Raw genomic sequence first — 12,220 nt, 5'->3', positions numbered from 1 at the left:
CACAATGAAAATCTGGAGTCGTTCCATTGGCTACAGTGCGGTTCCTCTAGAACAGTGTTTCTTAAAGTGTGTTCCGCAGCACACCGATGTGCCACAAGGCAGTCGGAGGTGTGCCGCGGTGAACAACAGAGTTAAAAATGGCCGCCCTTAAAAGGGCAGGCAACTCTTATTTATTTTTTTCGCTCAATAACATTTCTCCCCCCCTTCCCCCTGGACCCCATTTTTGTTTTTGTTTTTCCTCAACAAAAAATCCTTGGTGTTCCTCATTTAAAAAAAAAAGTTTGGTGTTCCTGCATCTTAAAGTGTAAGAAACACTGCTCTAGAATCACACTAGAATCTGGCCTGGTGGGTTCTACTTTTGGTGTTTCCCTGAAATGATAGATCTGCGATTTGTCCTCTGTCTATATATTGCTTGAGGCTATTATACCATCCCATGCATGGACAGACCTTTCTTATCCAATCCATCTGCTGAAGCAAAATGCACCATGGCTGGAAATTACTTTCCTGGTCAATGTCCTGAACAAAAAGTTTGCCCTTTTCTTTGCCCAATCACTTCTAGGAAATATTCATAAGCAGGTCAAGGTCTCTGTTTGCTGGTTTGTTCTTTGGTCGTTCCATGAACATAATGTGATAAGAGGAACAGTTGCACCAACATTGCTGTTTAAAGGTTGCTTTTCCCGCTGGGCCTTAGTTTAAATATTAAAACTTTACAGTTGAACACTGAGAAGAATTCATAAAAAACCCAGTGTTTGAGTCACTGGCCCAGACTTTGCTTCCATGTTGGGATCAGTATGGAGTCGTTCCATGGAAAGCCGATAGAGCAATTTTCGTGCATAACTTGTTACACATCTCGTTGATGTCAATCAGGCCCATTTTGATTATTGACAGAAAAATCGCTAATAAAGCGGGACCCAGAAAAAGGTAAATACTCAGTTGACCGCTGTTGGATCACGGCGGTATGTTACAGACCTGTGTACTTTACTGTCTTATCACATACATTTATCTCTGGAAAATCAGTAGGTTCTAGTAACAAAACTAGGCTGCAGGGAAGACATAACCGTGTGGTGGTTTTAGTTGATATAAATGAAATCCTTGTAAAAGCACAGATAAAGCAAAAATAACAGGCTGTGATTTACATTGTGACAAGTTTCAGAGGGCTGGTCGTGTTAGTCTCCATCTACAAAGACAAGAGGAGTCCTGTGGCACCTTAAAGACTAAGGGTGTGTTTACAGTTGCACCCTCTTTTGAGAGAGGGATGCAAATGAAGCCGGGATTTAAGTATCCTGCGCTTCATTTGCATATTTGCGGCACAGCGCTATTTCAAAATAACAGCTGCTAAGATGTGGTTATTTTGAGAGAGAACTCTTCTCTCGAAATAACCCTTATTCCTCATACAATAAGGTTTACCAGTTATTTCGAGAGGCGGTTATTTCAAGAGAAAACCCTTGTCTTAACAGCAGCTGTTATTTCGAAATAGCGCCATATCGCAAATATGTAAATGAAGCGCGGGATATTTAAATCCCGGCTTCATTTGCCATTTCAAATGTCTTCATTTGCATCCCTCTCTCGAATGAGGGTGCAAGTGTAGACATACCCTAACAGATTTTATTTGGGTCTAAGCATTTGTGGGCATCTGACGAAGTGGGTCTTTGTCCACAAACTTATGCCCAAACAAATCTGTTTAAGGTGCCACAGGACGACTCCTTGTTTATACATACGTTGTGTTAAGGGAAATAAATTATTAGTGAGTAGGTCGCAAGTTAGTACTCATACGTAGCGCTTGTCAGAAAATGCCTATTCATCCAAGTGGATGTTTTTCCAGAGAACGGTTAGGTTTTGACAAATTTTTTGTTTAAAATAAAAGTAAAATGGAGAGGAGAGAATAAGCCACTTAAAAGTGGTGAAGCATTGTTTGGCAATGTTGGAATGAAAAATGCCAGGTTTCTGGTGTGAAATCATGCTTTGTGTTATAAGCTAATTATCATAAACATGTATAGAAATGACCCTACAGAGAAATAATATTTGGTTTGTAAACTTTGAGACTTTTGGATTTTCATCTTAACTGGGGAGTTGCTCTGTGTGTGTGGGGGGGGGGGGGGGGGGGAGAAGGAGAAGTCATCACCTGCCTTATTCCTGCTCCGAGGTGAATTGGCGGTTCTGGCTCGGCTTTCTTGATTTTTTTTTTTCCACCTGTTGCATGGAAGGGGCTTGCCACCCCAACAGCTACTTTGGCCCCACCCTTTGAGGCTCTGACCATGCTGGGTGGTCCATGCAGGAGTAAAAGGGGCTCTTTAGATCCCTCTGTATCTTGTATGGCCCTTGTTCTCCTAGAATTAACACCCTGGAACCTGAGCACTTCCTCTTTAATGGTTTACCCTCACAGCACCCTGTGAGGTAGGAAAGGATGTGAGGCAAAAGACCAAGGCATGGTCTACACTGGAGCAGAAGGTCAACTTAAGATGCGCAACTCCAGCTACGTTAATTATGTAGCTGGAATTGAGTATCTTAAATCACCGTCCACACAGCGGGAGGTCGACAGGAGCAACCACTCGTGAGGAGCAGGAATACTGGGAACCCTCTGAGTTCAATTTAGGAGGTCTGGTGAAGACCTGCTAAATCAAGCCTCGGAAGATCAACCGCATCAGTGTTTATCTTCCGCGGAGTGTAGACGTGGCCTAAGTGTGCATCCCCTCCCCCCCTCCAGTAGCGAGTCTCAGAGTTTGGGTCAATGGACTTAACACCAGCCCCTTGAACCCATCTAGATGTTTTCTCTCAGGCTGAGCCACACACCCCAGGCCTGGTCTCAGAGCCCAGGCCCCACCCAAAACACAGATGTCTACACTGCTATTTTTAGCTCCGTAGGGAGTGTCCCCTGTGCTGGAGGCAGCGGGCTCAGACTCAGCACCGGATGGTGATGTTCTAAAACCTTCCCTAAGAGTTTTGCCCAAGGTCAGACAATCTATGGCATAATCAATGTCTCTCATGAGTGCTCTAGTTTGACACCCTGGCAAAATTATATGGGGCAGATCCAGCAAGGGTCCTAACATCTGGTTTCAGTGGCAGTTAGGAATCGAACTATCTCTGTGAATCTGGGCCTTTGTACCTCTGGCCCTAACCATCCTTCCCCTCTCTCTCTGAGTGGACTGACTCACAACGGAACTCTGAGACAAACCAGGAACTGGGTAGAACGCAGGGCTGCCAGTAAAGGGAAGAATGGGATGCAGACCTCTGGGTTTCTTCTTCCCCTCCCGCCCCCCCGCAGTTCCTCTAGTGGTGCTTGCAGAGTCTCATTGACTCCTCAGACGTCTAAACAAACATCTCACTGAGTTATGTGAAATATGCGCTCCCTTAGACTGGAAAGCCAGGCTTCAGACTTTCTTTAGTCCTCCCGAGTGCCTGGAAATGGGACCGTAAATCAAATATAAAGTTCCTGGATGTAGCTTTGGGGTTGACATGCTTTAAAATAGTCTGTGTGGGTACGGATTTGCTTGGCTGGAAGCCTTTTTATGTACAGGCAGGTATGTATGTTGCATAGCTGTCCAAACTATAAAAGAAACCTTAATGAAAAAAGAGGGGGAGATTTAAGGGCTAAAATAAGAGGCCGTCCTGCACAATCAGACAGCTCTATGCTGGAGTTCTCTGGGAACTTACACCTACTACAGTAATCCCTTCCGTGTGTTCAGCAATCGGACCTTCTCCGCATCGCGTTGAAATCTTTTCACTGCATATTTCTGGCAAAGGGATGAGTAGAAGGGAGGAGCAGGAACAAGGCAAAAGGGGACTGTAAATTATGGGTTTGATCCAATATCCAATGGGTGCCTTCCCATTGATCTTCGTTAGGCATTGGATTAAACCTTTAGCTTCTTTGGTCCTGATTTCCACACACGCTTAAAGCCTGCGGGACACACGCCTGTGCTTAAAAGCTTTGCTGCTTAGGGATTCACTTCCAATACGAGTTGAAATCTTTTCTGAATCTGGGGCTTAAACCTTCAAGGCTCTTCGTAGGCTTGTGTGTGCTAGTCATGCTTTTCCTCCACTCAGGTGCTTAAAACTATCACTTCACCCCCAGCTTTGACCATTAGTTGATTCGGAGATGTTGCAACCTGCACGGTGTCATTTAACTGATGCTGTTCTGTCGTCAGCAGAAAACCCTCCTCTTCTAGTAAGATGGGAGAATGGATCGCTTTGTGTAAATGTGGTGGAGACGGTTGGATATCTCCTCCCCCCTTTTTTTATTGAAGTGCAAGGCTGCATCCTTGCCCATACTATCGGAGGATGTAGGGCTACTTTCCAGCTTGCGGAATGGTACCTTCCTGCCCAAGTAATTCCACAGAGGGCTGGAAGTGCTACTTCTGAGGCGGAGCCCCAAGTCTCTCCCCAGGAATGTGGCTCTCTCCTATGGACGCTTGTGCTGCCCCTGGTTCTGCTTCTGTTCCGGCAGATGGTTGTGGTGTTGACTCTCTCCCTCTGGTTGGCAGCTAAGGTTCTCCAGCGGCCGGAAGCACCTGGACTATCCTTTAGGGCCAGTCCAGGGCCTGGCAAAGTCTGTGGCCTGTCCTGCTGTGGAGGTTGGTTTTTCTTCTGGGAAAGCTTTCCAGGGACCCGATCCTGCCAGGTGCTCAACATGCCCAACTCCAGTTGGCTTGGGCATAGAGGATCCTCAGCCCCTGGCCAGAGGTTCTTCGCTCCTCGCAGGATGCGGCTGCGAGTTAGCCGAGATTTTTCACTTTTACAAATGAAACCAAAATGCGGAGAACAGTCACTTGTGGGCAAATGTCCTTTTATTCCTTGTGCTGTGCCGAGCTACCCCCCTTCTGTTGCGCAGGCCTCTCTCCGGACCACTTACAACACAGTTCTTCCAGCACAGAATCAAAGCCTCCTTCCTAAATGCACCCAGCCAGCACGTGCTGACTCAGAGCAAGAGATCGGTGAACCAACCCACTTGCTGCAATGAGTGTTGGCACATGGGGGAATAGTGACAATCTGTTTATTTCAAATGTTCATAATATCACCCAAGAATTTTGATTTAATAAACCCTGGAGGCACTAAACAGCAAGCCAATGGGAAAAGTTCCCCGGACCTTGGTCTGCACTAGGGCTTTATTTTGAAATCACCCCCCTTAGGTCCAATTAATAAGTGGCGCATCCAGATGAACAATCCCATTATGTCGAAATAACAGGCCGCTTTAATCTGAAATCTGTCCTCCTGCTTTCTCGGGGAATAATGCTCATTCCTAAACTCAAAACTCCAGTCATCTGAAGAAGTGGGCTGTGCCCACGAAAGTTCATGATCCCATCTACATGTTTTGTTAGTCTATAAAGTGCTGCCTGACTATTTGTTTAGATTAATTCGGAAATAGTTTTTCCAAAATAGCAGTAATGTCAATGCACCGCTGCTGCTATTTTGAAATAACTACTCGCCAGAGCAATTGGAACTAATTACTCCTCGGTGTTTCCAGGGGCTCTACATCGAGGTAGCGTGTCCACATTACCGAGCCTGCCTTGGACTAACTTTGTTGCTTCCCCGTACTGAGGACACACTAGTTTGATTTTATTAAATCGGGAGTTATTAAATCGATTTTATTTCGAAATAGTTTCCTTGTATAGACGTGCCCTGATTAAGTGCAAATGGGAAACTCTCTTTCAGGTGCTACCGGCCCTGTGCAAGTGATAATCACCGAGAGTGGCAGTCATCCTAATTCCCATCCTATCCAGTGGAACGCACCCGAAACCTCTCACATTTCTCAGTACATTCTCCGATGGAGACCGGTAAGTACTTCCTTCGGGCATCCTCTAAATCCCCCTCTTTAGAGCTCTCTTGTCATGCAAGGCTCTCGAAAGCCTCAAATCAAACAATTCTTGGGTTTGGCCTTTTGACTTTTTTCCCCAAGAAAATGTGAAAAATGTCAACAGCCAGAAACTTCCTGATGAAAATTGCCCTTTGGTTAAAACTTTTTAAAAGCATTTTTGTTGGGGGGCAGGGATGAAAGCTCCCTTATTTGAAGGGAACGTTGGCTTTGTACCATTGGAACAGCCAGGATAAATCGTCACCTTAACAAGGAGGTAAAAATGAGCAGGATACAAAGCTATAAACAGCTGGCAGAAAATTAAATAAACACAAGTCTCTCTCCTTTCTTCTGCGTAGTCTGAGCTAAAACGGATTAGCAGCAGCTCGCTGGTTTGTTCATATTTAAGAGTGATTCATTTTAACCAATGAAAATGAGTCCTCTTAAAATGCTCCGGAGAACACTCTTCACAGATGTCTACTCCTCTGTTAAGCATGTTGGCACGTACCCATTGCTTGGCATTACAAGAACCCCGTGAAGTCAGTTGGAATCTTGCTTTGGGTCGTCCTTAATGAATTGGGCTTTAAACACCCGGGTGGCGATCTTAAAAAGGTGGGGATGTCTTTGATCAGTTCCCGCAAAAATCAAACGCGGCTTTGAGAGCGATGCTCAGCAAGGAGGTCTCTGCGTATGACCGGATGATTGGACCTGCTAGAGAATTGCTGTCTGATTTTTTTTTTTTTTTTCTTGCCCATTGAATGATCACTAGGCATATGTAGCTGCTAAAACCTTTTCAAAGCCACGTCATTAAAACCTCTGTACATGTCCCCAATTTTAAGTGTCCAGTATCCCGTTATACATTAGCCATCCCTGTAGACAGTCACTCTGCCTACCCCTCCTCCTTCCCAGAACCTTTCTCCATCCTGTGATTAGTCCTGCCACAGATACAAGAGTCCAGATGGTAGTGATGGGCAGCCATATACACACAGAGGTAACTTTGTCTGTTTGTGGGCTTTGGGGGTCTCTCTCATGGCATTGGGTGTCTGTGTTCTTTCAGAAAAACAAGAGAGTGCTTTGGAAAGAAGCCATCATCCCAGGTCACTTGAACTCCTATACCATCTCAGGGCTGAAACCTGGTGTGCAGTATGAAGGGCAACTTGTCAGTGTGCAGCAGTATGGACCCAAAGAGGTCACGCGCTTCGATTTTACCACCACTCATATCACACCCATTTCTAGTAAGTCCTGCTGTAAACCTGTATTTCCATACAGTCGTCTTCCTAACCTTTCCTTCCTTGGCTGGTATTTTCCTCAGTTACAACTTTCCTGTTAAAAATCATTTGCATCCACTGTGGATATTACAATAATATGTTTGTTTGTTTGCCACACTGAACTTGCTTTAGAAAGGTAATAGGTACACCTGCATTCTAGCTGGTGTAAATCAGCGTAGCTCCCCTGAAGTCAACAAAGCCATGTCAGAGAAAAGCAAGCAAAATGATTAGGGGTATGGAACAGCTGCCATATGAGAAGAGACTAATAAGACTGGGACTTCTCAGCTTGGAAAAGAGATGAATGGGGTGGGCAGAAGGTGATAAAAGTCTATAAAAACATGACTGGTATGGTGAAAGCGAATAAAGAAGAGTTACGCATTCCTTCCCGTAACAAAAGACTTTGGGGATACCAAATGCAATTAAAAGGTAGCAGGTTTAAAACAAAAAGAAGTACTTCACACAACACACAGCCAACCTGTGGAACTTCTTGCCAGAGGATGTTGTGAAGTCCAAGACTGTAACACGGTTCAAAAAGGAGCTAGATAACCTCCATGAATTTAAGTCTATCAATGGCTGTTGGCCAGGATGGGCAGGAATGATGTCTCTAGCCTCTGGTTTGTCAGAGGCTAGAAATGGGTGCCAGGGGATAGATTATTTGATTCCCTGTCTTGTTCATTCCCTCTAGGGCAGCTGGCATTGGCCGCTGTCGGAACACAGGATACTGGGCTAGATGGACCTTTGGTTGACCCAGGTCGATGTTCTTATGGATACCACTTCTGACACTCTCCATCTTTTTCTTTTTTTTCCCCCCCCCCCTTGGCAGCCAACACCCTTTCTGGCGAGACAACTCCTTTTTCTCCTGTGGTTGCCACCTCTGAGTCGGTCACCGAAATCACAGCAAGCAGCTTTGTCGTCTCCTGGGTTTCCGCCTCTGACACCGTCTCAGGATTCCGTGTTGAGTACGAACTTAGCGAGGAGGGGGCTGAGCCACAGTATCTTGGTAAGGCTTTCTTTTTTTTTTTTTTTGTCCATGGAGATTTCCATATTGTATAACATCAGCATATTAGCCTGGCTGGGAAGGATGGTCTAGTGGGGAGCGCACTGGACTGGGATTCAGATCTGGGTTTTGTCCCTCCCTCTGCCATAGACTCTGTGCAGGTGCATGGACAGCAAAACCTCAGTCTCTCCATTCTTTATCTGTAAAATGGGAATAATATTTCACAGGGGCATGATGCGCATAAGGCTCAAACTCTGCTAGGATTTGTGCCCTGGCAAAGAATCAGAGGGAAAAGATGGCATTTTGGACTGCTTGCCAGTCAACTGCTCTCCCCTCCCTCCTCAGTGTTTAGCATGAATTATGCCTGAATCGTCCAGATAATTTGTCAAAGCCTCCCTGACAGAACTAGAAACTCAGAATGGAGGGCTGCCAGCTCCCAGCTTGCACAGGCTCATGAGCTGGGAGCTAGCAGTCCTCTCTCTCCCCCCACTTCTGCTTCCCCCCTCCTCCCCATGCGAGGCTGCCGACAGTACGGGGGCTGCTCCTGTCCAGGCATGGCGGACAGGGGAAGCCGCTCCAGTCCAGCAAGCTAAAATGCCCCCATGTAATCAATTAACTGGTTAAACTTAACATTTAACTAATGAAATGAGATTTTTACATCCCGAGTCTGTGCCCCTGCCCTCTTCTAAGTAGCCTGCCCATTGCAGAGAACTACCCTAGACTCTGTGGAGTTTGGTGGGGATAGAGAACCGGGCCCAGGCAGGATGAATTTGATCACCAAAAAATGGTGAACTCCCCCAATGCGAGCCCGGAGTTTTTGGTTGGTTCTTCTGGCAGCGTCACTGTCTTTTCTCCTTTTCTTTCTTGGTCAGATCTCCCGAGCACAGCCACCTCCGTGAACATCCCAGATTTGCTGCCTGGGCGCAAGTACATCGTCAACGTCTACCAGATCTCAGAAGAAGGGGAACAGAATCTGATCCTGTCGACTTCCCAGACAACAGGTGTGCCTGGAGATGTGCCGCTTGCCTTGCAGAGCCTGCCCTGGGGATTGTCAGAACATCTCTGGGGGCCTCCCTCGCTTGACTCATTTCTTATTCCCTTCCGCTCTTCATAAACAGCACCTGATGCACCTCCCGAGCATAATGTGGACCGAGTCGATGACACCTCGATTGTCGTGAGCTGGAGCAGACCACAGGCCCCCATCACAGGTCTGCTGCCTTGATGTGTAACCGTTTTAAAGGGGTTGTGAAACCTGACCTCGAGGAGAGAGGAATCTACAGAGCGGATGAGCAGTGTTATCTGCCCCGGGATGCCACAGTGTGTTTCAGAGAAATGGGGGGGAGTCCCAGGGTCACCGTGGAGACAGCACTGTTGAAGCTGGAGAGCGCCTTTAGTGTTTGCTTCACGTTGGGTTTTACAAGTTGAACCCTGTCGTTCAATGGGCTGGCTGCAAACTAACTCCCTTGCAGGTTCAGGGTTGACTAATTGCAACTCCCCCGTCTGTATCCAGGGTTCCCATCTGCCTCCATGTCATCCCCATAACAAACCTTGGGAGCATGTTCTTATCTGAACCTTACCCTGTACTTCCACATGTGTGGGGTTTAGATCTAGGGACCTGGGTTGGCCCGTTTTAGAGATTCTCAGATTTTTAAGGGACTCCTAATCTGACCTTTGGTGGGGCAGCTCTGACCTCGCCCTAAATTCCAGGGTGTGTTTGGATCCCTGAACATGTTTCTCATGTCTTATTTTGACCCGTGTGCTGTAGCAGGGATTGCGTGTGCTGACTGAGGCTGTTTCATCCCATTAGGTTACAGAATTGTCTATACCCCCTCCATGGAAGGCAGCAGTACTGAACTCAACCTGCCCGACACGGCTACCTCGGTGACCCTCAGCGACTTAATGCCCGGGGTTCAGTATAACATCACCATCTATGCTGTGGAAGAAAACCAGGAGAGCACGCCCGTCTTCATCCAGCAGGAAACCACCGGCGTCCCACAGAAAGGTAGCAGCCAGCACGCTCCCTGGTGTCCTGTTCATTCTAAAGCAATTTGTCAGACCCAGCAGGGCCAAATGAGATGAAAAAAAGAAGGGTCAAGAGTCCAGCTTTAGCTAGCTGTATGCCAGGAGCAAAGGCTCTACATGGGCGTCCAGTCAGCAATGACCTTTACTATACACTGCTCCCAATGCTGGCTTTAAATATTGACACATTGAAGTCAAACGCTGGTTTCTGTTCGTTGACGATTACCACTTTGGGATCCCGAGTTTTCATTAGCAGAGACTTCATACTTATTGAGGCCCCGACTACCTGACAACATTAGGTTGCTCTAACTTATGTCTGCCTACAGCCATTCAAAATGGCCACCCTTTAAAGGGGTGACTTTCTTTTTTTTTTTTACCTTTTTTCCTCAAACTTGCCCCTGACCCTTTTTTGCCCCCGACCTCTCCCCCCCCCTTTTTTTTTTTGCTCAACAAAAAAATTCTTGGTGGTCCTCATAAAAAATAAAAAAAAATTGTTTGGTGTTCGTCGGTCTTAAAGTTTAAGAAACACTGAATTAGGCTTCACAACAGAACTAAATAGAAATGTTGTGAGAACAAGGGTCCGGTGTAGTGACAGTGGAACAACATGCTCTTTGGATGAGTACAATGCCAAGAACGAATTTGGCCCAATGATTTTATAGTCTCTCCAATTATTCTGTTGGTTTTCAAAGCTTTTTCTTTTTAAATAGCAAAATAGCTTCTTCTTTTTTTCCAGTCACTGGCTAGGTTTTTTCCTTCAAACGTGTGGCTCTGTAAAAGTTGACATTCTCCTGCTTCGTGCATTTGATTTTTCACTTTTTCTTTTGTGCCCACAAAATGAGATGCAAATCTTGAACTAAAATCTAAGCCATGGCTGTAATGTCAGATGTACAGTGAACATGGGAGTTTTCTGAAAATCATTTAAGACAAGGTGTATTTGACATTTTCTGTTAAACGGTCCCTGTCAAATGTGTAAAATAGTTATTCGGTCAGAACTCACTACTTTCTTGTTCCACATCTTCTTCCTGGAGTCACCTTTAGTGTTCTGTGAGGAATCCCTTGATCTTATTGGATGTGTCTCTTCTGTCAGATGATGTTCCTTCACCCAAGGACCTACAATTTGTGGAAGTTTCCGATGTCAAAATCACCATCATATGGACCCCACCCTCAAGCACAGTGTCTGGCTATCGGGTGGACGTGATCCCAGTTAACCGACCTGGAGTGCACGGACAGAAACTACCTGTTACCAGGAACTATTTTGCTGAAGTCACTGACCTTTTACCTGGAACGACCTATCTCTTCAAGGTCTTTACAGTGCTTCAGGGCAGGGAGAGCAAGCCATTGACGGGAGAGCACACAACCAGTAAGTCTTTCCTTAGGCTTGTTTAATGGATTTCTAAGGGACTATCTTTTCTCTCCTTTAGGGCATGTCTACACTAGGAAACTATTTTGAAATAACTAAAATCGATTTAATAACTCCCAAAATAACAGAATCGAAATGGTGTGTTCACACTACGGAGAAGTCTTGAAATGAGTCTCAGGTGGACACCCTACCTTGACTTAGAGCCATAGGAAGCACTGGGGAGTAATAAGTTCAAATTACTTTGGGGAGTAATTTCAGAATAGCACTGGAGCACCCACACTAATGCTTTTTCAAAAAAACTATTTCTAAATTAGCGTTATTCCCTGAGAAATAGGAATACAGATTTCGAAATAACTTTGAAATACCAGGTGTGGTCATGTGGACTCTCTCCTTATAAATTTGACCTCGGGGAGGGGGGGGGGGGGGAGATTTCGTAATAACTCCCTAATGTAGACCAGAGCATAGTCACCTGTAAATGGCACCATTTGGGGTTTTTTGTTTTGCACGACCATTTAGTCAAATATTCCGCTAGAACATTTTTGACTGATGCTAGTTGCCTCATGGGATTGTGGCATGGAAAAGTTGAAAACTACTGTGCAGAGCAACTTAGGGCCAGATTTTTAAAAGTTTTCCGATGCCTAACTCGCATTGGATGTTTCTGAACCTTAAGTCCTACAGGTAAGCATTTTGTCAGGGGGTAACAGCATCTCTGCCACATTCATTCCAGGCAGGATTCAGCACCGCACTTAAGAATGTACATAACTTTAAGCTCACACGTTGGTGTTTTGCTG

At 45.7% G+C, this 12,220-nt stretch overlaps 1 protein-coding gene across 5 annotated transcripts in view; it reads left to right on the top strand.

Annotated features, from left to right (window-relative positions):
* Positions 1-12,220, top strand: part of FN1 (fibronectin 1) — a 71,341-nt gene that overhangs the window by 21,838 nt on the left and 37,283 nt on the right. For all 5 annotated transcript variants that reach the window (XM_089779832.1, XM_089779833.1, XM_089779831.1 and 2 more), the window contains exons 13-19: positions 5,647-5,768; positions 6,843-7,020; positions 7,877-8,053; positions 8,923-9,051; positions 9,169-9,258; positions 9,858-10,052; positions 11,157-11,429. In XM_089779832.1, coding sequence (XP_089635958.1) covers positions 5,647-5,768; positions 6,843-7,020; positions 7,877-8,053; positions 8,923-9,051; positions 9,169-9,258; positions 9,858-10,052; positions 11,157-11,429 — 1,164 coding nt within the window. The remainder of the gene's footprint in view (positions 1-5,646; positions 5,769-6,842; positions 7,021-7,876; positions 8,054-8,922; positions 9,052-9,168; positions 9,259-9,857; positions 10,053-11,156; positions 11,430-12,220) is intronic.

The sequence above is a fragment of the Pelodiscus sinensis genome, chromosome 7, assembly GCF_052426305.1.
Source record: "Pelodiscus sinensis isolate ZL-2025 chromosome 7, ASM5242630v1, whole genome shotgun sequence".
NCBI classification, from domain to species: Eukaryota; Metazoa; Chordata; order Testudines; family Trionychidae; genus Pelodiscus; species Pelodiscus sinensis.
This window is presented reverse-complemented; position numbering and strand designations above follow the sequence as displayed.